This window comes from Oryzias melastigma, linkage group LG24 (assembly GCF_002922805.2).
Source record: "Oryzias melastigma strain HK-1 linkage group LG24, ASM292280v2, whole genome shotgun sequence".
NCBI lineage: Eukaryota > Metazoa > Chordata > Actinopteri > Beloniformes > Adrianichthyidae > Oryzias > Oryzias melastigma.
The window spans coordinates 21164148-21187760 of record NC_050535.1 but is presented as its reverse complement, the minus strand read 5'-3'; the positions used below and the strand labels follow the sequence as shown (position 1 = coordinate 21187760).

The following is a 23613-nucleotide window of genomic DNA, read 5'->3' as shown; positions in this document are numbered from 1 at the left end:
GCAGGGACCCGGATGAATGATTTCAAAATAAAAGATCAAGCTTTTTTTTACAACTCGTGTTTTTAAAAACGTACATTGACACTTCCTGGTGTAGCTTTTGCAGTTTTCACACATTTTAAGAAAACTCAAAAGTCAACTTATTAAAGATTTGTGTAAGCCTAAATTTGATTCTCAGCGCTCATAAAATTATTTGAGTTTAATGTCCCATTATTGTGATATTTCTGAATGGCTGTGATTGATGATACCAAATGTTTTTTTCTATTAGGATTATAGTGAGAAAATTAGATAGTAAAAGCATATTTATCCCCCACTTCTTGAAATCCTTATATGGATCAACACGGCAGAAAGTAGCGCTTTGTGTCACGATGCAGTCAGATGAGTTTGGTGTTGCGTTCACGGTTTCAGTAAAGTTCAAAACATTTTACCAAAATAAAGATCGTAAAAAAATCTGGATTTTACTAGATTTTTCCACCGGATAGTGTCACAGAATATAGTATATGTTAACTGTAACCAATAATCCTAATTGGGGTGAAAGTTGAGGGGTATTTCCTTCCAGCGTACATCTTGTCCATTTAAAAGCAGTAATTTCCGAGGATAGTGTGAACGCAGCACTTCTTTCACCGGGTGTACTGTCGTTCGAAAGTCGTCATTCATCCAATTCCAGGCGGAAACAACCCAAACCAAGGAGGTAAAAACAACTAATAACACTGTCGGCGTCAGCAGGTTGTTTGTCCGCGTTCATCGATCCGTTTCCCGGTTCAGTTTGACTGACAGGCATCCCTTCCGCCCGGCAGCAGATCATTTATTTGCCGTGGAATCAAGGCGTCTGCCGCCCGGATGAATGATTTTTGGTCGATAAAGTCAAGATTGAATTTTGATTTAAGTTAATATTACCCAGAATGCAACTGCAATAAGAGGGGTTTAGAATGGGGAGGTTTTAGTCTGAATTTGCGGCTAATTTTGGAAAGCTGGGATTGCGAATCATTCATTTCCGCATTGGAGGTAGACCGCCCTGTTCAGGCTGCAGCATGTTGATCTGCTGGAGCGCAAGAATCTGCTCCACACGTGAACCTGCATCGCAGTAACGATGGGAATGGAACCGCGAGTCAGACCTGGAGAGACGGACATTATACATTTCTATTTATTTACAATTGGAATAGATAGTAGGGAAAATAATCAGTGTAGAAGCTCGAGTCTTTTGAAAATCTTCCTGAGTAGAAACTCGCAGAGAATCAAAAATCTTTAAAAAGCTAATGGTGTCTTGAATGGAATAAAGCAGATTATTTCCAATTTATTTTCAATTGGAAGAAAATAACATAAGATGAAAACTACAAAGGTTTAATCTGGAGCCTTCAGAACATTTAACATTGAAAAAACTTTTAGCAAATTAAAACAATTTATGAAATTCTAAAAGTTTAAAAAAACGTTTAGGTGTTTTCTGTTTTTATCAATTGGAATGTAAAGCCACCTTATATGATTAAAAAAATCAAGTTTAAGTTGAAGTTACTTAGAAAATTTTACATTAAACGAACTTGTATCTATTGAATGGAAAATGTCTTGTTTTAAACAGATGACATTTTTCTAATTTGTTTTGAATTGAAATAAAATAATCTAGTATGACAAAAGGTTTAAGCTGATGCTTCCACGAAATTTTACATGAAAAATAACTTGCAGAAAATCAGAAGACAATATATAGAACATGTTTTTATTTATTTTTTTAAAATAGACATGTTTCATAAATATTTTCAATGGGTAAGGATATTTGGAAAAACAGAGTTTTTTTCCAATGTATTTTCAATTGGAAAAACAAGGTTTAATCTGGACCATAACATTTTACATTGAAAAAATGTGTAGTAAATCAAAATGATTTATAAAATTATTAAAGTTTCAAAAATTTTAGGTGTTTTCCATTTTTTTCATTTTGATTGTAAAACAACTATATATGATTTAAACAAAAATAAGTTGAAATTTCTTAGGAAATTCTTAATTGAAAAAAAAATTGTATCTATTGAATGGAAAATGGTGTCTTGTTTAAAACATAGATTTTTTTGTAATTTATTTTCAATTGGAATAAAACAACCTAATATGAGAAAAAAACATCAAGTTTGAGTTAAAGGTCCCCAGAAAATTTTACATTGAGAAAACTGCCAAAGAGATCAGAAACGATCTGTAGATTGTCAATGGTTTGTTTAAAAACTGTAGGAAATCTGTTAACTTGTTAATGTGTTTTCTTTCAGCATCAATGGACGTTTCTCATGAAATCAATCTGCTGGTGGAGGAGATTCAGCGGCTTGGCAGTAAAAGTGAGTGTCGGCTGAAGTTCTGCGCTGCAGCGTGACTTGTTTAGTCTTGAAATAGTTCAGCGTGTTGTTCCAGGTTCCAGGCATGCATCAGCACTCACATATTGTTAAAACTAAGCTGAGATTTATGTTTTGTTTTTTTGTAAAATCGGCCATTCCTTTTTCAGATGCCAGTGGGCAGACCAGTGTGAAGTTCGGGGTGTTATTCAATGACGACCGCTGTGCCAACATCTTCGAGGCCCTGGTGGGAACCCTGAAGGCCGCCAAGAAGAGGAAAGTGATAGCTTTCCAGAGCGAGCTGCTTCTGCAGGGCGTCCACGACGACGTGGACATCGTCCTGCTCCAGGAATGAGAGCTGGGATGGGATTCCTTCAGGAGCAGCGGGTCAGACACAGTTCGTCTTAGATCTGGAGCTCCTGCAGTTCACCAGCTGCTCTCTCAGTTCATGGGATTCTTTCTGAATTTGCAAAACAAAGTGGGATGATTTGGTTTTTGTGTATGAATATTTATAGATTTTGTGAGCTCAAGTGTTTTGATCTTTTCTGGAAGGGCTAACCGTTTCTGAACCTGAAAAACCAAACCCTCCTGAAGACTTTTCTATATTATTCAGTCAGAAAAATATGTAAATTGATGAATTTAATCTAATTCTTTGCAGAATTTACCATAAACTAAGTGCTACCTCACACTTGAACAAGTTTTTATTTTTTTGCTGTTCAGTGTGCTCCTCTCTACGATTCAAACCTTTAAAAAAAGCCATTTTGGTGACCTACCTGCAGCCTCCTCCTGACTCCACCTGAATGCTACTCCAAAGTTTTTAAGTTGAGTTATCAAACATAAATACATTTACTTAATGGCAAATCCTAGACACAAGTTCTTCTGGTTAAAATGGAACCACTACTACCAATCATAAACTTAGTTAAAGTTAGCTTTGGCTAGTTTTAATGCTAAGCTAGCATTATGCTAATTTTAGCATGCTAATGTTGCTGCTTGAAGGTCTACAGAGACTTAACAAAGTTGTAAATCTGAAAGAAAAAAAAAATGCAACTTTCAAAAAAGTAGTACAACACATTTTCCCATAGCTTTTCCAAGTTATCAATTTTTTTTAATTGGATTTTTTTTTTTTTTAGACTTTTATCCTCTTGTGTTTAGCATTTTTTCATGTAGTTAAAATCATAGCCGCTAGAAAACAACTTGAATATTGCCTTAAATGTTAAATAGAAGTTTCTAGAATTTGTAGAAAAAGTGAAGATAATTCAGCTAAATGGTTCATCGCAGCGTCAAAAGCAAAACATCATTTGATCATTTTAGATTAGCACTACGCTAAATGTGTGATAATGAAGTAAACAAATGAACATAGTATTTATTGTTTACTTTGGTACATAAAAAGTTGGGTTTGTAGTTCGGTGACGAGCGTACACAGAATCCTGATGCCTTCATGTATTCATTCTTGTGCCTTGTTGCTTGCATGGCTTTTTAAGGACAGCACCAATTGGTAGACGGCAGTATTAGTTCTTTTACTTTTGGATTGAACCAATAAAACAAAGTAACATCCAAACCGAACTAATAGCTTGCTAGCTTAAGTCAAAACCATTAGCATGCAGTGTTAAACTCCAGTGAACGATCAAGACGAAATGATTTATTTTCATTCCACTCTAATGTTTTCTCAGATTAAGTCATTGACATTATCAATTTCCTTTTTTTTTACATAACAATGTTGTTGTCATAGACCACAACAAATATGATCAGGACCTGTAACCTTGCGTACAACGTTCCACATTTCAACGACCCTTTCTCTTCAGTGTTAGTTGGTTTGGTATATTTTTTTCAGTCATTATATTTCTATAAAAGAAAATACTTGTAAAAACTAAATAAAATTATACATTTTTTTTTTAAAGAATGAAAATTACATCAAGATCCTCTCAAATTGGTGTCGTGGGTCGATGTAGCATGCTAACATATAGGTTACAGTTTGATGAAAGTTAACCTTTTGAATGTTTTGGGGTCGGATTTTATCAAGTATAACTTTGGTAAACTGGTTTAATATAAAAATAAATACATTAGTTGAAAACAGGGAATTTGAGGTGTTTTTATTATTATAAACAATTGGATGTATCCTTAAACTATCTTTTTATTAACCCTCGTGCTATCCTAGGTATGGTGACGTTGGGGTCATCTGGACCCACAAGACAGCTCACTTTTTTTCATTGAATTTTGATTTTGACTGGTGTCTCTGGCGGAGATCAAATCCTGTCCACCTTCATCCATATTTGTCATGGATAACAAATAGATGTAAGGCCAGGGTCATCTGGACCCTACATGATTGCACAAGGGTTAAGGTGTGAAAACCAATTTGCCTGTTTAGTTTTTTTGGACCAAGCTGTTGTGCGTGAAGTTTTGGTGTCTCAGGAATTTCTCAGGCACACATACAAACACTGGTGTAAACCTAGGGTCTCTTTTGGGGTAAGAAAAAACAAAAGAAGATTTCAGATAAATAAATTCTAGTTTCTACATCGAATTGGTTTATTTTCATTGTTTCTATTCTTGAATTGTTTTTGCATTTTTTTTCTGGTGGTGGAAGTGAGAGAGTTGAGGAATACCCTTTCAATCAAACCAATATGACAGGTGACCTTTGACCCTACAGCTGTGACTGTTGGGTCAAAGGGTCATATTAGTTTGATGGAAAGGATATTCATTACCTCTCTGGAGAGGAGAACTTTTGACTTGGGATTATTTGTGTGTTTTAATGTCATTTAAATGCTTTTTTGTATCAAAGAAAAACAACTTACAATGAGGTCTACCAAAGGTTTCCTAAGTTCTTTCTCATCTCACCATTCTGATGGAGAAGTGCAGCTGTGGGTCACCATCAGTACCACCCAACGATTGTCCCATTTGTTGTTTTTAATGAACCGTTCTACTGTCACTCGTGGACTTAAACAGAAATATATTTGTGCTCTTTGAAAGCCAAACTGCTCCTTCATTGACTGTAAAGGGGGAGTGCCTTTCCTTAAGCACTTGGAGCTGTTTTTTTTTTTTTTTTACATGTCACAACTTGCAGAAACCCTTTTTACTCAAGCTTTATACGTGATTCTAAAAATCTCTTCAAATTTCCTTCCTGGTTTAAACTCTTTCAGAACAAGCAGAGAATGTATTTTTTTGTGCACTTTTTATCTGTGTGTGATTACAGAAAAACTGGTGCAGAATTTGTGATGATTCTCAGGACAAAATTTGCACAACCAAAAATATCTTTGATCTGGTAAATGTGTTTACAGGGATGTATGGTAAATAAAAAATCAAAGAGAATGTGTGACCAATTTGTGTAATTCTTCTCCAAAAAAGGTTTTTTGTTAGGAAATGAATCCTGTTCATTTTCTGTGCTTTGTGTTATTTTCTTATTCAAAAGTCTAATAAAATATGATTGGACAATTATTAATACTTTGAAAAGATGATAAAAGTTTGGGTTTTAAATAATATTTTTTAAGCTTCTCATTCATATTTGTTTTATTTTTAGCACAAACTGTAACAGTTGTGCTGTTGTGGCCTTCATTTGATTTTTGTTCATGGTAAACTGTTTAAAAGCAGGTAGAATTAATAAAATGTTGTTTGAATTTGTCATCTGAAAGACGATTCTCGCCTTGTTAAGACTTTCACAACTATTACACTGAGAATTTTCCAATTTTTTTAATTTAATATAAAAAATTCAATTTACAACATAGTTGTCACAATGGTCCCAAATCCTGTAATCATGTGATGAACCAGTGGGACTGCAGCATAATGTGTTCAAAGATCTGTCAGGTGGTTTTTAAAGCAGAGGTGTCATAACTGCTGAAACACTCCAATAAAATCTTTATTCTCTTACCTTTGAAAAGGATTTCCTCTGGTGCTGTGTGTGTTTTATCTTTAATTTGAAAATCTTTTAATTGATATCAGAACAGCATAAAAAGTCTGGATCTCTATTTTAACAATCCACATGGAAGAAATATTTAATATCAATGGAAAACATGTTTTTTGAACTGAAAAAATGTCTTCAATCTTCAATGTGGACATAGGCTTATCAGTGGTATTATTTAATGACCAGTTGAGGACCTGTGAGGTGTCAAGGACTTTAAGTCCTTGAATTTGTTAAAAAATACAAAATCTGCTTTATAATCCTGTAGATTATAAATTAACGTAGCTTTACTTTAGGTTACTGACACTAAATTGATTTTCTGTAATAAATAAAGCTCAAATTATGTCCAAATGAGTCAGAATGACGTTGATTAACTACAAAGAATTGATGGAGAATTAACAACTACTGTTGTTAGGATCATCATTGAACGATTCATACTATCCTTCAACTGTTTGTGAAAGAGTTGAAGAAAGTTCAAGTTTATTTACTTTTTTAAATGTTACTACCTACACACTTTTTCCTTTGCAGTTACTTTTTAATAAATTTTTTTTTTTTTTTTTTTGAACCAAAGAACCACAGCAGAGGGGTAAAAGAGCCACATGTAGCTACGGAGCTGCAGGTTGCAGACCCCTGACCTATACCACTAAAAAATTGTTTAAAGTCCCCAATGACAATTAAAAAAAACAAAACATTCCCATTAGTGTTTTAATTGTGATTATGAAGTGTTTAACCAAAATCCATCAAGTTAAATGTCTTAAAAACATTTTTCATATTGATCTGAAGCCTCTTTTTCCAAAATCTCCTCTTAGGGGGCGTGGATGATATGTAAATGTGTGTATGTTTATAATATGTAAATGTGTGTATGTTTATAACATATAAATGTGTTCCTTACATATTTAAGGTGAAACTTTGACTTATTGGCTTAATAATACGATGAAAAAGGTTTTATCAAAAAGATTAGAAATGAAAGTCACGTGTTAAAGTGAACAAATGGAAAGATAACAGAGGAATGAAATGTCACAAATGACTTCCCATACAGACAGGGGGCGGGGTCCCGTGACGTCACATGTGGAAGAAAACAGCAGAGCAGGAATCAAAACAAGAGACGGACACGCCTTCGCTCCTAAAGGTTATTGCTGCTTATTCTCGTACCTGCAGCTGAGGGGAAACCTTTCAGAAGCAGGTAAACAAAAGCAGGAAAACAACAACAAAAGGTGCGCAGACGGCGTCTGGCGCAGACATGGAGTTTGCAGAGATGCCACGCAGCGCTGACAGGAGCCGCTGAAACAGGTCGAAAATAACCCCAACACCCGAAGCCCGTAAAATGCCCAACCAGAAGAGCAGCAAGGGGAAGAAGAGCAGGCGCACCAACAGCAGCGGGGACGAGCAGGAAAATGGAGCCTGCGCGGCCGCGGTGGGTGGCGCGACCGCGGCCGCGGCGCCCAGGAGCGAGCGCTCGAGCGGTAAGAGAGGAAGCCGCGCGGGGAAGTTTGCAGCTGCAGGCGCAGACGGAGACAGCGCCCTTTATTCAAACGGAAACCGTAGACATCGGCGCGTGCAGCCCGATCCAGCTCGGTGGGATCGGGTCTGGATCCGCGCGCTCCTGCAGGCCTCGGCCGTCCGTCCTGACGCGCAGCTCCTGCACAGTTTGTGGCCTCCTTCCTCTAAACATGCCTCCTCGCAGCTCAGAGCTGCAGTCAAACTCCACAAATATGTCTGTGTGCAAACAGTGCAGCTGCAGACTCGTCCCCTCTCATGTGGGCTGCTGAGGGCTCACGCACAGCCACGCAAACTGCACGCAACACAAGAGTTTTTCTTTTATGTGCAAAGCATGAAAACGAGTCCAAACTCTATGCATGTTATGTTAATGTTTGATGCAAAATGAGTTTGCAAATTAAAAAGCAATTTAGTGGAAGGTGTTCTCGAACCCTAAACACCGCTAGACGCTTATGCGCAGCAGATTAGTCATGCAAATGCAAAAACTAGCAATTAACATTATAGTTAATCTACATTCTATTGCCTTCATGTAAAGAGCCACTCGTTTTATTTATATTATTTTCAAGTTGTCAACAGTGGTCTTTAAATTTTGACTGTTTTAGTCTAAATCAAAAAAATCATTGGCGTTTTCTCCGACATAGTTTCTGCAGAGCAGCAGCAGTTCATTAGAAGAGCCCCCCCTTCATTACTGAGTCCACTCTGTTTACACTCTGTCCTACTGGCTTACACCCCCTCACACCCCTAATCTAATGTTAACGGGGCTATAAACATGCTAAACAATATCTAAAATATCCAAACGACCTTTTTAGATCCAGATTTGAGAAAAAAGGAAGACGTTCACTGATCTATTTGTCTGGAAATGGATGAATCAGAATGGAGGAGCGTATTTTCTCTGTCACCAAAACAATCTTTTTAACAACAATTTGAATAAAGAAATCCTCAGAAATGCAATTTTAAGCTTAATTTTCTGTATACAGTTACAAGAGAAAGTATGTGAACGAGGGCTGGATTGATGAATTCAAATAATCAGTTTCAGTGTAACAGATCAATAATCGATTTATAAAAATATATTGTGGTCAAAATCATTTTTTTGCTCATACTTACTTCTTCTTCTAGAATAAAGTGTAATGCTATAGCGCGATCTCCACCTAGTGGTCAAACTGAAACATCCTCCAGGAGAAGCAGAACAATGTTTCCAATGTTAATGATCTGAACATTTTAGTTAGAACTTCTCCTTTGGAGAATCCATGTAACACTGGCTGATATTAACAATCTCATTATTTCACTGATACATTTACAGTATGTGAACTGGATCAGATTCATATAAATATGTTCAAAACATAGTAGATTATTAATGTATTTCTAAAGAAATGTGTATAAATGTGTAAACTCAAAATAGATACCCAGCCCTGATGTGAACCCCCTGGGAGTACCTCCTTTTATGTAGGAAATGGACACATGATGTGTTTTTTAATTTTATTCTAAATCACAACAATAGGGAAAAACATTGTCTGCTTAAATCACACCAATTTATGTTTTTATTGAACACAATTGTGTGTTCAGTTAATGCTTAAAACCACGTCATTCCAAAGGGTTCACATATTTTCTTGTGCCGCTGTTTTCTCATGTCCTCCAGCATGAGAAAAATCTCACAAGAACGTATTAAAAACAAGGGCTGGGAATCACTGGGTACCTCACGATACGTGATTCATGTCTCACGATATCGATTATATCGCGATACCGCGATAATTGGTCAAAATCGTCTCTAATGACTCACATTATAAAGAAGAACATGTTTTTTAGTCTTGAAACGCGCCTCCTATCTACCTCCAAAGGAACGTCTCACCCTAACATTTTACAGCCTCTTCAAAAGAAAATAAAAGGTTGATATTTGATGAGAATCCATTGAGAATCAATCACAGGACTAAATATCACCATATATCGCAATATCGATATTTTGGCACACCCCTACTAAAAACACAATTTTCATTGCAGTGAAGTGTTTACATTTTATGCGGTTTTCTACATGATGAGCTAACCAAACCATTGGGTTGTTAGCATGTTTGTTGTTTAGGAGGGAGTTCCTTATGCTAAAGAATTTTTTCTAGCATTAACTCCTCTTTATTCCCACTGAATATTCTGGTGTTTAATATTAATAAAGGTGAATTAAATGCTAATACTAGGAGCTAACAACAACATTTTTGTGCCAAACCACCAAAAAAAAAAAAAAAAAAAAACTTGTTTTATATTCATTACTTAAATGATTAATTTAGTACATAACATAAGGATTACTGCAAAAAACAACAAAATAAAATGAAATGAAAATAAGTTCTTTTTTGTTTCAATTGAGTCAAGTGAGCTTAAATTTAGCTTCTCCAGGTCTTGGAAACTTTATCTAAAGTGATCTGACAAGCAGAACATTCACGGCACTAATTAGTGACTACTTCACACTGAAGTAGTCATTCATTGTTTCTGCACAACCCCTGCTAAAACTGCACAGATATCTTTTTCTGCAGTGACTGACCAAGACTGCGAGCTGACAGCGGAAATGAAAGTAGGAAATGCCCCCCCTCCCTGTTTCCACCCGCTGTGGCGGATCGTGAGTTTCTCCTGACAGAAAAACACTGAGCTCACGTATTACTTGACTTCATGCACCACCGACCTTTACTGTGTTTGAGGTACAGTTTGTGACACAAAAACTATTTCAAGAACTGTGACGTTCATAAACATTTCATCTTCAAAAGAAGGAAGTTCGTGGAAAATTTGGTTATCTTTCAAAATAAAGTTGAACTAATAAATTTATCAGTTTACTTGAGAAAGGTTTGGTTGTTTAGGTAACTATTTATCAAATCTGATGGAAGAAGTAGAATCTAAGATAATCAATTTGGTAAATTTAAATGAAGGTTGCTTTGGAAAAGAAAATGGAACCGTCTAAAATTTAAACAACTGTAGTTTTTACAAAACTAGGGTTTGATATTAACATCCTCGTTTTGCATTTTATAAATATTACATAATTTTAAATTTTATTGGATCATCATGTCTGTTAAAGTTGTTATTGTGTTATTTTTACGTCATACAGGGTTGTGGTGTTCCTCAAGGCTCTGTTTTAGATCCCCTTTCTTTGAACCAAAAGGACATTTTTTACAATTTAGCAGTTCAATTATGTAAAAAAAAAACAAAGCATCAAATTAATCTAACTCAGTTTATGGCTGACTTGCCATATCAGTGAAATCAGACAAATCCTTTCACATCAAACTCTACTGACTTTAGTTAATTATCACAAAAAATGATTGAACTAAATGTGACATAAGTGTGTTTTATTTTCTTTGTTTTCTACTGTCTAATCAATGCATTTCTTTATTTCTGTAACGAGTTTGAAACAATTGTGTGTTTTGTTTTGTATTTTTCAATCTATGCTTGAAATAAACCAATCAATCAATCATTCAATCAGACAGCAAAAAAGCACACACCCTTTGATTTTCCATAACTCTTTGTCCAATTATGCAATCAATGTATTTGCAACAAACTCTGACGAAGAGAAAAGCATGTTAGCATTGCTCAGATATGCTACACTATATGTAAGGAACACTTAGTGCTAGTAAAGTGTTGCATAACAACTAGTGGTGTGCCAAAATATCGATATTATAATATATCGCGATATTGTGAAATATTGCAATATCCTGAGATGGATTCTTGATGGGTTCTCACCAGGTATCAATCTTTTATCTTCATTTGAAGAGGCTGTAAAACGTTATATTCATCATCCTTTGGTGAGACGTTAATTTGAAGGTCGATGGGGGCGCAGGTTTCAAGACCGGCTGTCGTGAGCATCAGTGTGTCTGGCAGCTACTTAAATATTTAATTTTTGTTCTATTGTTTACAACAGTTTTGCGGGCTGCACGGTGGCGCAGTGGTTAGCGCTCTTGCCTCACAGCGAGAAGGCCCCGGTTCGAATCCCGGCTGGGACCTTTCTGTGTGGAGTTTGCATGTTCTCCCCGTGCATGCGTGGGTTTTCACCGGGGACTCCGGCTTCCTCCCACCGTCCAAAAACATGCTTCATAGGTTTATTGGTGACTCTAAATTGCCCCTAGGTGTGAATGTGAGAGTGGATGGGTGTGTGATTGAGGCCCTGAGACAGACTGGCGACCTGTCCAGGGTGAACCCCGCCTTCGCCCATCAGCAGCCGGGTTAGGCTCCGGCACCCCCGCGACCCCGAAAGGGACAAAGCGGTCAGGAAGATGGATGGATGGACAACGGTTTTGCACTAAGTAGTGGCACTGCTGTTCATGATTACTATCATTAACACGGAATTTTACAAATAATCACAATTCACTTGGTTGCAATACTTGTCAAAGACATAGTATTACTGATTTGCATAAAAGTGTCTGTATTTGTTATCGCAGTATCGCGATATCATCAATATCATGAGCCATGTATCGCGTATTGCATAGTATGGGGAGTTACCGGGGGATTCCCAGCCCTACTGTTAAGTGTTAAATTTCAGCCCAAAGTTTCATTTCTTTACTTCAGAATCTGGTGGAATTAATTGCAAAAGCCACGTGTCAAAGTAAAGGTCCTAAAGAACATTTGTCAAAGTCAAGGCCCGGGGGCCGGATCCGGCCCTCTGGGAAATTCTATCCGGCCCTCCAGATCATTTTATTTTATTGTTATTAATGGCCCGATGTTATCTTGCGCTCATTTCTAACTTGTATGATTTTGACAAAATATATTTTTATGGAGAGTAAAATATTCAGTTATTTAAATTTTAAATTCATTTATTCAGGAATACTAATCCTGCATTTCTTATTATTCATAATTATATTAAAAAGTTACGGTTTATCGTTCTAACTTTTTGAACTATTTTGGCATTTACTAAGATTTTTTAGTCTATTTTGGAGCTTAGGTAATATTTCAGCTACATGCTAGCTGTTTTTCGCTAATTTAGGCTTTTTTACGTTTTTTAGGACGTTTTGAAGTTTATCTATTTTTTCGACTACATGCTAGCTGTTTTGGCTAACCTAAGTTTTTTTTCTTCGTTTTTTGACTAATTTGGCATTTAGCTAATATTTTATCTTGCTATCAGCTTCAGCGTTTTTAGCAATCAATTTCAGCATCTTCAGCTATCAGCATTAGCATCTTCAGCGGCCAAATTCAGCTTACAGCATTCACACTAGCATTATCACAGGTAATGCTTTATATCTAGTTCATAATTATGTTCACGGTAGTTCAAAGAATGTAAAGACTAGAGCTTTAGCTCCGGTGTCAAAGGGTTCAGAGGTAAAGGTGTTAGTGGTGATTTTCCGTTGGTTTGTTCCACTTTCTTCCAATAGATTTTGGGTTTTTCCAAAGAGAAACTGAACATTGGATCTAGTCCCATAACAGTCTTTTTCTGTCTACTCCTAGAGTCTCAGTGTGCCACGCCTCTGGGCTGCAGCTTGAACCGCCCCATCGACCTGGAGAAGGACGACTATCAGCGGGTGCTCTGCAACAATGAGCTCTGTCCTTACGGCAACTGGATGCACCTGCAGTGCTTCTATGAGTGGGAGAGCTCCATCCTGGTCCAGTTCAACTGCATTGGGCGTGCGCGCTCCTGGAACGAGAAGCAGTGCCGGCAGAACATGTGGACGAAGAAAGGCTACGACCTGGCCTTCAGGTTCTGCTCCTGCCGCTGCGGACAAGGCCACCTGAAGAAAGACACGGACTGGTATCAGGTGAAACGCATGCAGGACGACCGCAAGAAGAAGCCCTCAGAGAGGAGCAGGAGTGGGGCCTCCTTCGAGGAGCCCAAGAAGTGTAAATCAACAGGAGGAGCGGGGAAACTCACTCACCGAGCCTCCAGTCAGGAGCTACCTCGTAGACAATCAATGGACCGACAGAACTCGACGGAGAGAGGAGGGGCAGCAGGAGGACAAAACGCAGGGGGGGGCCTTCAGAAATCTCCTTGCGACTCCCCAGGACAATCCCCTCCAACCTGCTTTAACTTCTCCTCCACTCCCGTCCTCACACCAGGAGGTGCGCGGGGTTCCCGTCAGCTGGGGGAGTTCCTCAAGTCAGCGGTGCACATGGACCCGCAGAGGAAGCACCTCCTGTTGGGAGGAGTCATGGCCCGGGGAGGTGGCTGCTCCATGGGGGTCCCCGGCGGTGCGATCGGCGCTCCTCACTTGGACCCGGGCTCCGTCCTCCCCCTGCAGCTGTCCTTCGCCCTCCCGCTTCACCAAAGGCTTGTCCCAGGCAGCGGGGCCGAGGGGTCCCACCCCCACCCGGTGCAGTTCCTCAGGAGGCTGGACCTCTCGGAGCTCCTCACCCACATCCCACGCCATAAACTCAACACGTACCACGTTCGCATGGAGGACGACGCCCAGGCGGGTCAGGGGGAGGAGCTACGCAGGTACGGACCGGGAATTGTGTAAACAAACCGTTTTTACGTGAGTCACGCACAGAGTGACTTCTACTTATATATGTCTATGGTTTAGAACGGTAAAGCTGAAAGCTAAGCGATGTTTAAAGCTAATTTATGTAAAAAAATAAAAGGTATCCTAGCCAACTGTAACAGAAATATTTATTTTATAAATGTCCTACCTGGTTGGAATGGTTTTCAAGACATGCAGGAACCACAAAAATGGGGCTAGCTCCCTCATTTTTTAACCGATTTTCTCAAAACATGGCTCAAATGAAAACAAATGATTGATGTCATGGTATATTTACATCTTTATTATCTCTAAAAACTAGGCTGTAAATAGTGCAAAAACTTCTAGTGTTACAGGTAACACACTGCTGTCAAATGAACAGATTTTGTCTTTGTGTTAGAATCTAAATAACTGAGTTTGTAAATGCAATATATATCAATGGTCTTGAACCAGCAGCTTGAAACAATAAAGTTCTGAACCATGAGCGCCCACCTCGGGGGAAGGGGGAGGAGAAAATTCTTCAACCTCCTCAGAAAGTTTTGTGGATAAACTTGCATCACTTTGGCTGGTACCACTCTCCATATTGAAGACCCAGCGTACGCTACATAAAGCTAAATCTGGGCTTTGAATGGAGTCAGCCTACAACTGTCCTGTTTGGTTACCCTTTAAGATATTCAGAAAAACAACAAATACCTCTTATTAAAACAAGTAAATGATGGAGTTAAACCATGCACGGTCAACATGCAGCAATCTGCATCTTGGGTGCTCCTTTTAAATGTGGTCAACATGAATTTCTATCAGTTTTTGTGCTGCTTGCACTTAAACACGTGTGAATCACATCAATCAAAATAGAACCTGTTAGAATAATATCTGCTCAAATGAAAGGTTGATATTTTCAATAGAACCTCAAATATTAAAAGATTATTCAAATTTGTATTTAGATTTGTGAACAATCTAAGACAGGAAATGAAAATACAGTTCAGGAGGACATTCATGAAAAAAGTATTGTAATTTTTTCTGTTGAAATTGGTAAAGTTACCTTTTATTATTTATGTAAAATTGTGTCAAGTACTGTTCAGCTGTCAGCTTTGCTGTTCTAAATCCAAACTCTTCTATTCTCATTTTCGGCTCTGTCGCCATTTTACCTGATGTCATCATGAAAAGGGTCAATTGATAAAAGTCTCTAATAAAAAACAAACGATAGAAAAAAAAATAAAAAAACATTAAAAGTGATTAGCGTTTACATGCTACATTCGAAGAAAAATAGTGTAGCTACATCAAAAGAATATCTATATCCATATAAAGTCCACCGCCTATTTTTGAACATCTTCTTAAGAAAAAAAAAATAATTCAGCTTTATTTAAAGTCTTCATCTTTATAAGAACATGTTTTTTTTCACAGATTCATAAATGCCAACACTAAAAGGTAACTTTTTCAAAAAAAAAATAAATGCAGTGATCTTATTCACCAGATGGCTTTTGGGTAATTAAGTCAATCAGTTAAAAACTTCTTCATTTTTTAAGGTCAGGTTCTCTTAAATTTCAATGAGCAGCAACAGTATGACATTTCTGTCTCACTGATGAATTCTATTATGGTCTTTAAAGACTATTTTATTAAAAATGAATTTTTAGAACATTATTTCATGTTTTTGAGGATTATTTTATGCTGCTGGTTCATCTAATGTCTTTAAAGACTCACTTTAAACAGTTTTAAGTGTATTTAATGTGTTCTTGTGGCATTTTCTGGTGATGGAGGACAAAAAGAAAATGAGGATTTAAACTATATTTCTGAGTATTTTTTATTCAAACCATGAATCAGGAGCAGAAAAAAAATGCAGTTAGAAAAAACTTGTAAGATCTCTACAGTCTGTTTAGATACAAAAACATGACCACATTTGTCAATCGTGGTGTTTTATTGTGAAAAATTGGTTATATTTTGAAAATAAACCAAATTTTCTCATGTATTTTGATGGAACTTCCTGCCAGAATTTATGCAAATCACTCGCGGCTCGCGCACAAAATAGACCATCGATCTGCTGTACAGCACGAGCCTTATAAGGAGGACCGCGGCGCTCCACGTCTGGTGTGAACCAGGCGGGAGGGGCTGTAAGCTTGCAGGAGAGAGTGAAAACAGATGGATGATGGGAAGTGGGGACGGGCTTGATTCATACCAAACTCAGAAGTGAATTTCTGCCACTCTCCAGAAACTATGTTCTGGAAGATGAAAGTTTTAAAAAATGTCTAAAAACAGCATAATCAAAATTAAAGACCACTGGTAATAATTTGGAAATAGATCAAAAGATGATCAGAAATCCTTTTTTCATTTGGTGATGAACATATATTGCATAATGTCATGATTTTTATGTGATCTAATTTGAGAACACTTGTTATAAAATCCTGAAGTGTGTTCTTTAACTTCAGGGTGGTGTTTGTGCATTTCTGTTGACCTTTAGGTTCATCCTCTCTGCACTCAGCGCCAGCGATAGGAACGTGGTGAACTGTGCGCTCTGTCACCGGTCGCTGCCGGTGTTCGAACAGTTTCCTCTGGTGGACGGGACGCTGTTTCTCAGCCCTTCACGCCACGACGAGATTGAGTACGATGTCCCCTGTCACCTTCAAGGTCAGACAATAAAATTGGAATTCCACAGCTTGTTTCTAAAAAAAATCTAACTCACACCATCAAACACAGCCTCATCATTACACCTCCACCGCCGTGCTTCACAGTTGATGTAATGTTTGTGTGTTACTTTCTTTTTCAAGTCCTGAGCTCAAACTAATGCTTTTTCAAAACTGTTGTGGCATTTAAAAAAAAATAAAAAAAGGAAAAAATAAAAAGACTCCATGGGTTTTATGGTGTCACCATGGCAACCATAAAAAGTCAGACTAAATAGTTTTAGTCTTAAATAGAGATACATCTTATGCAGAAAGTGTTAAATTGTGACACTACAGTAAAGATTTGCTTGGCTTTGGTGAAGCGGTCCGCCTAATGTGGAGGAGATTTCACTGAACATTTAATCCCATGTTCGTGTGGGATGACGGGGTAAACAATGGTTGCCATGGAAACTGGACACATTTACTTTGATATAAAGACATGACATCTGGTCCAGAATAAAATCAGTCCCCAAAAATAAGAATGTGGTTGTTATGGACCGGCACCTTCATAGGTTCCACCATTTTAGATCAATCTTTGCTGAACTTGTAAAGCAATAAAATTGTTTAAAAAACAAAAAATCTACTGTTTCTGCCAAAAATAAAACATTGTTGTGTGTTAAAACGAAAAATCTTTCTAATAAATGTCCTCAGATTTTTTAAGTCACATAAAAATTTGTTGTAGTGTAAAAAAATCAACAGGCTAAAGCGAAGAAGAAGGAGAGGAAGAGTGGATTCTCCTGAAAGTATGTCCGCATGATGAACAGATGACCCAAAGATCTTCGGTCTTTTGGCGTCTGCTCAGTCCAGCATGAATGAAGCTCAGCACAGCAGGAATCTGGGTCTTCTTTGATGTGTCCGCTCTGTTATCCGTAAATTTGAAACACACGTGACGGAAAGAATTATTCACTTACTTCATATCAGTTGTTGTCTGGAGAATCTTGTGGTGAAATCTGTCTAACAGACAGAAATTACAGCTTGGTTAAAAACGTTTTGTTTATTCATAGAGAAAATTATGACTTTCTCCCTGGAACTAATAGTTAATGTAAACCCACCTTTTCATTATTGATGAATTATGTTATTATATTTCTACTCAAAAGTTATGAAGCTTTTTTGCCCTTTTTGTTAATTAACAAAAATCCCATTGATGTAATTAGTTGAATTTATTATTAATTAAGTTATATATATTTATTTAATTTTATGTTTGTCATTTTTTTCAACTTAACTTCATTTTTGTGAACATTTGCTTTCTGATTAACATCTTTATTTTTTCTCTTCAATTTTTGCTTTTATAAAGACCTTACCAAAGCATTTGATCTACTCGATTATATCTAATGGGCCTGTCTATCACCTCGTTCATGTGCTTTAGTTCCTATTTTCAACAATGTGTTTTATTTTGAGGAAGCAAGTCAAATGTCATTAGGATACGTAAAGGTATCCCTCAAGGTTCCTCTCGTGGGCCATTATTATTTTATATTTTCATTAAGGACTCGTCTAACTGCTGCTCAAAAGGTCATATCCAACTTTATGCTGATGACACAAGTATTTATTGTTCTAAAGCACATGTGTCAAAGTCAAGGCCCGGGGGCCGGATCCGGCCCTCTGGGAAATTCTATCCGGCCCTCCAGTTCATTTTATTTTATTTTTATTAATGATCCGATGTTATCTTGTGCTTATTTCTAACTTGTATAATTTTGGCAAAATGTGATTTTATGGGTACTAAAATATTGAAAGTTATTTAAGGTTTAAGTTGATTTATTCTGGAATAATATTCCTGACTTTTTGTTATTCATAAATATGTTAAAAAGTTAAATTTTTAAAATTTTGTTTTAAAGTGTTCAATAAACGTTTATCCTGTTCGGCCCGAGGCCAAAGATGTGTTTTGGCCCCCTGTAAGATTTAGTTTGACACCCCTCTTCTAAACCAAGCATCCCTGACATTAATGTTTCTGTGCAGCATGACTTGACTCAATATAACATTGGTTTACCTCAAATAAACTGTATAAAACTGAATACAACTACATCATACTCCATGGATGAAGAAGGATTAAATCTTAATTTACATATTTTGGACTCTTCTCTTCTTGAGATCACAGAGTCTTGTAAATATCTTGGTATGTGGTTACAACCAAATGTATCATTTCATAAACACTCAGTTACAAATAAACTAACCAACCATCTCAAAACTCTTGACCAACCAGTTAACTGGTTTAATTTTCATGTTACGAAAAGACTCATTTCACAACTGCTACTTCTGATTCTGGACTACAGTGACCTAATAAACCATATTTTAATGTAACTTTTTATGTCTACATTCTTTAGATATAATTTATAATATTCTCTGTGGTTTTATTATTTGCTGTCCCTACACCACTCAGCATTTTATTCTGTTTAAAAGTTTGGGTTGGCTATCACCATCAGGTAGATAATAATTTCATTGGGTAGAATTTTTTTTTTTTTTTTTACTTTCTTCTTTATTTAAAACAATACTTAGTGCCTTATAGTACACAATATAACCTACGTCAAATTAATCAGCTCTTTTTTTCTGTGCCAAGAACAATCTGGCAAATATACAATATGTTTCAAGGCAATGTTTGTTTCAATGTTTCTTAAAAGTATTTGCTGGTTTAGACCGTGCTTTGCTGGACATCTTGCATAAATAAACTCTAATAGTCTTGTTCCCGCCTCCTCCTGTAGGGCGATTAATGCACCTCTACGCCATCTGTGTGGACTGTCTGGAGGGAGTCCACAAGATCATCTGCATCAAGTGCAAATCGCGATGGGATGGGAGCTGGCACCAGCTCGGCACCATGTACACCTACGACATCCTGGCTGCCTCACCATGTTGTCAGGTAAAGGCTTTACCCTTCACGTCTGTTCAAGTCTTCATCCACACATGGTTCAAACCCACTGTCAAAGTTCAGACGTATAAACATTATAGGTGGAGTTCCACAAGGTTCTGTCCTGAGCTCCTTTGATCTTGATTTATAGAGGCTCTACTCTACACGTCTGTTCAAGTCTCCATGACACAATCTTTAAACCCATTCTGTCAAAGGACATCTCTAAGGTTACTGTATGTGATTTAGGTCTGTCTGATCACTGCTGTGTTTTCTGTGAGAGCACAATTCCAGTACACACAAATGTTTTGAGGGAGGAGATCACAAAACGGTATAAAACTGAAAATACTAGTGAGATGTTCAATCAGATTTTCTCTCTGACCTCTGAGGGAATTCAATCAATGAACTTGTTAATAGCTTTAATTCCAACATGTCGAATATCATCGATAGTATTGCTCCTAGTAAGGTGAAGGTGATCTCTGGTAGGAAAAAATCTCCATGGAGAAATTCCATTCTGGTAAAGAACGGAAAAAGAGAATGTCGGAAATCTGAACGCAGATGGCGAAAATCTAAACTACAGGTAGATTATGACATCTATAAAGAGAAACTTCACTTATATAATTTACAACTGAGCAATGCAAGGAAGTCCTATTTTTCTGACATTATTACCAAAAACTCCCATAATGCTCGGGCCTTATTTAATATAGTCGACAGGTTGACAAAACCCCCTGTGTCAGTGGCACCAGAACTTTACTCCACCAAAGCCTGTAATGACTTTGCCAAATTCTTCAGGGACAAAATCAAAAACATTAGACAAACAATTGTTTCACCAACTACAAGTTCAGGATATGAACCCTATCCACTAGAAACCAGTATAAACCCAATGGCTCAGTTTCAACCCATAAACAGTAAAGAACTGCAGGACATCCAGATTGTGAACTTGTCATTAACATCTGGTGTTTTCCCAGAACCACTGAAAACAGCTGTAATCAAACCTCTCCTAAAAAAGGACAGTCTAGACAAAACTCAAATGAACAACTACAGACCGATATCAAACCTGCCATTTTTAAGTAAGATCATTGAAAAAGCTGTTTTCCATCAGTTAAATGAATTCCTAATAAATAACAACTGCTATGATGTCTTCCAGTCCGGCTTCAGACAGAACCACAGCACTGAAACGGCTCTGACCAAAGTGACTAATGACATACAGACAGTGGAAATGTGTCAGTGCTAGTTTTAAGGGGCGTAAGGGTGCCCTACAACAGCATCACCTGCACATCAAGAAATGCATTTAACTTACATACCTTACGAATACTTCACAATACACTTAGCACACATGGGACAAGCCTATGAGATGGCCATATGAGCTGCACTCCCCTTTTGTTGCTGCTGCTCCCTATGAGCACCCACTGCTCAGACAACCCAAAAACCTGCAGCACCTGTACAGGTCAACCCACTGTACTAGTACATATCACTAAGGCTTTATGTACCATGACCAGAGGCAGAGCGTTTTAGCCCCCCAACCACAGTGGCACATCTTTGGTCCAACCCCACTTGTGTAGTCCAGCGAGAGTGCCTCTGCATCTTCTGCTGGCCTCATGCTCTGCTCTTTGTCCTCAGGCCCGCCTCAACTGTAAGCACTGCGGGAAGCCGGTGGTGGACGTTCGAGTTGGGATGCAGTACTTCTCCGAGTACAGCAACGTCCAGCAATGCCCTCACTGTGGCAACCTGGACTATCACTTTGTTAAACCTTTCTCCTCCTATAAAGTTCTCGAAGCTTATTGACAAACGTGCTGATGCATGCTAGTCAAGCTGCGTATGTTCCTATGTTTATGTTTTTTTAAACAAAGTCTAGGAAAGATTTTATTTTTCTGGGCCTTAAGGTGGTCCTAGGTTGATTCTTCTTTTTGCATAGAGATAAATATGGTGAATGGAAAAACAAAAGTTCTTAGACGGTGTCTCTTCTGCAGTGTCTCTGCACGAAAAGTTCTGAGAAAGTGTGGAATTGACATCAATGTCAAGGGAACACGCTCATCTGTGACAAGTGAATGTATCTGTATGCCAAATTTGCTTTTATTTTTTACCAAAAAAAAAAAATCTTAAATAAAGAGAAAGATTTAGACACTGCTTGGTCAGTTGTTTTCCTTACATGTTTCTGTTATAAGTCTGGTGGAACGTTCTGATGCTGCATCAACCCGGAAGACGACCACATTACATGTGGTGTTCCACAAGGCTCTATTTTCAGCCCCTTTAATGCCAAGACTGGCTAATCAAAGATGATTTAGGGAAATTGGTTTATTCCAAACCATCAAAATGAAAGACAAACAATGTATGCTGTACACACGCATCCATGCAGCCAACTGAGCCATCCAGACACTGCAAAGATAAAAGTTTCACATTTTGGGGTATACTTCACATATACTTCATTCCAAAACTTAAACAAAGAACAACTTAACTTTGAAAAAAATATTCCTAATTGACCATTCTTTTCTGGGAACAAATTCTGTCCTTTGTAGCATTACCATTTCCCAATGCATTTGTACTTTTGAGTTTTTTCCCTCTGAATCCTTTGCATTAATACCAGGTTTCTGAAATGATTTTCTTGAGCCTTTTAGTGCAGAACTTCAGTCAAAAGCATCGCTGCAGATCCCTCCCATCCTGGGACTGTTTGTGCTGCTTCCCTCCAATAAAGGATACAGGAACAAGACGGCAAAATTAAACCGACTGAGAGACGGCTTCTTCCCTCAAGCTGTTAAATCCATCTCTCCTCTTCAGACCTACTAAAACACACATCTTCCCTCTAATGTCATCACTCTACCAGCCGCTGGTGATGGGGACACGCACACTTTGAAGTTCCACTTCAATCCTTCATCTGATCTATTGTAAAAATGGTCTTTTAATCACAATAATGCCAATTTTAGGCCAAATCAAAAAACCTGTGTCGTTTTCCAGGACATAGTTTCTGCAGAGCGGCAGTATCATTAGACATTTACCACCCATTGGGTTATACTCTAGCTTACAGCCCCTCACAACCTCAACCTAACATTCTCGGTGCAACAAAAAAGCTGAAAAACATTGGATCTATCCGTGTGGTTTTATCTGTTCCTCCTAAAGCCGAGCTGCACCGTATCATGATCCTGCCTCCACCTTGCATCCCAGACTGGCCAGCATAGGGAGGATTCTACAGTACATTTGTTGTATGATGGGGATTTCAATGATGAAGAGAGTAACAACAGCAACATTTAAGCTCAAAGGTTTCCTGCAGAAATTAGAGGTTTTTGTACAAACTTTAATTTTATTTTTGTTATTGTGTTCCTTCTTTCTCTCCTAAAAAATTATGACCCTTTTTTATCAGTTTCTTGGTTTTATAGAAATATTTACTTTGGCAGATTTCTTTTTCTCAGCCTTAGCGTCATAAATTCTACACTTTCATATGAAGTTCTGGGTTTTTGTCTGTAAAAAAACATTTCAAATATTTTATATTAGGGGTTTTCTGTTTTTGTACGTAGGAATTTTAACCCATTTATGTCTGAATTAATTTCCGATTATGCACACAAATACTCTTCTTTTTTTTTTCTCTGTTCAAGGTGATGCTAAATGAAGTGGATCCTGGATTCAATCCAACGAATCAGCAACATGTGATGTGAAGGAGTTAAATGTGTTCTTGTTGGTTTGCATATATGGGCACAAATGTTCCACTCAGACAGTTTTCTGTGACTAAAAAAGCTTTTATTACTGTCACAGCTTCGTGGACTCTTCGGTTGTGCTGCTGAAGGCCTCAGACGTGGTACTTGGAGGTTTTTTCTCCTCGGTTTTGCTTTTTCCTTTCTGTGACAGTTCTTTTGCTGATGGCGGCCGGAGGATGCACATGGCCGCCCTCCCGTCTTTAATGACTTTGGGCTTAGAGACAAAAGCCACCATCACATCCATTTGTTCAACCATTTGCTCCAGCGCCACATCCTGCAGATGAGAAAGAAACAGAACCAGAATTTTTTTTTTTCATGCTTTCATATAACATTAAAATTTTTAAGTTTTCAGC

The 23613-nt window shown here is 37.7% G+C and overlaps 3 protein-coding genes across 4 annotated transcripts in view; 2 read left to right on the top strand and 1 right to left on the bottom strand.

Annotated features, from left to right (window-relative positions):
- The first annotated feature begins 545 nt into the window (after nucleotides 1-545).
- Nucleotides 546-5741, top strand: abracl (ABRA C-terminal like). Of its 2 annotated transcripts, none has more exons than XM_024291625.2 (3): nucleotides 546-688; nucleotides 2238-2303; nucleotides 2468-5741. In XM_024291625.2, the coding sequence occupies exons 2-3, from the start codon at nucleotides 2243-2245 to the stop codon at nucleotides 2650-2652; spliced, it is 246 nt and encodes an 81-aa protein (XP_024147393.1). In that variant the 5' UTR covers nucleotides 546-688; nucleotides 2238-2242; the 3' UTR covers nucleotides 2653-5741. The 2 variants fall into 2 exon arrangements, with proteins under 2 accessions (XP_024147393.1, XP_024147394.1); XM_024291626.2 differs by having other exon boundaries at nucleotides 590-688; nucleotides 2241-2303.
- Nucleotides 5742-7229: 1488 nt separating this feature from the next.
- On the top strand, nucleotides 7230-21806 carry heca (hdc homolog, cell cycle regulator). The gene is made up of 5 exons (XM_024291917.2): nucleotides 7230-7649; nucleotides 13087-14071; nucleotides 16543-16709; nucleotides 19435-19589; nucleotides 21195-21806. Exons 1-5 carry the CDS (start codon nucleotides 7511-7513, stop codon nucleotides 21357-21359), a joined length of 1611 nt encoding a protein of 536 aa, XP_024147685.1. The 5' UTR covers nucleotides 7230-7510; the 3' UTR covers nucleotides 21360-21806.
- A 1475-nt stretch (nucleotides 21807-23281) lies between these two features.
- Nucleotides 23282-23613, bottom strand: part of mtif3 (mitochondrial translational initiation factor 3) — a 5855-nt gene continuing 5523 nt past the window's right edge. Inside the window, exon 4 of the mRNA XM_024290617.2 lies at nucleotides 23282-23534. Coding sequence (XP_024146385.1) covers nucleotides 23313-23534 — 222 coding nt within the window. The 3' untranslated portion in view covers nucleotides 23282-23312. The remainder of the gene's footprint in view (nucleotides 23535-23613) is intronic.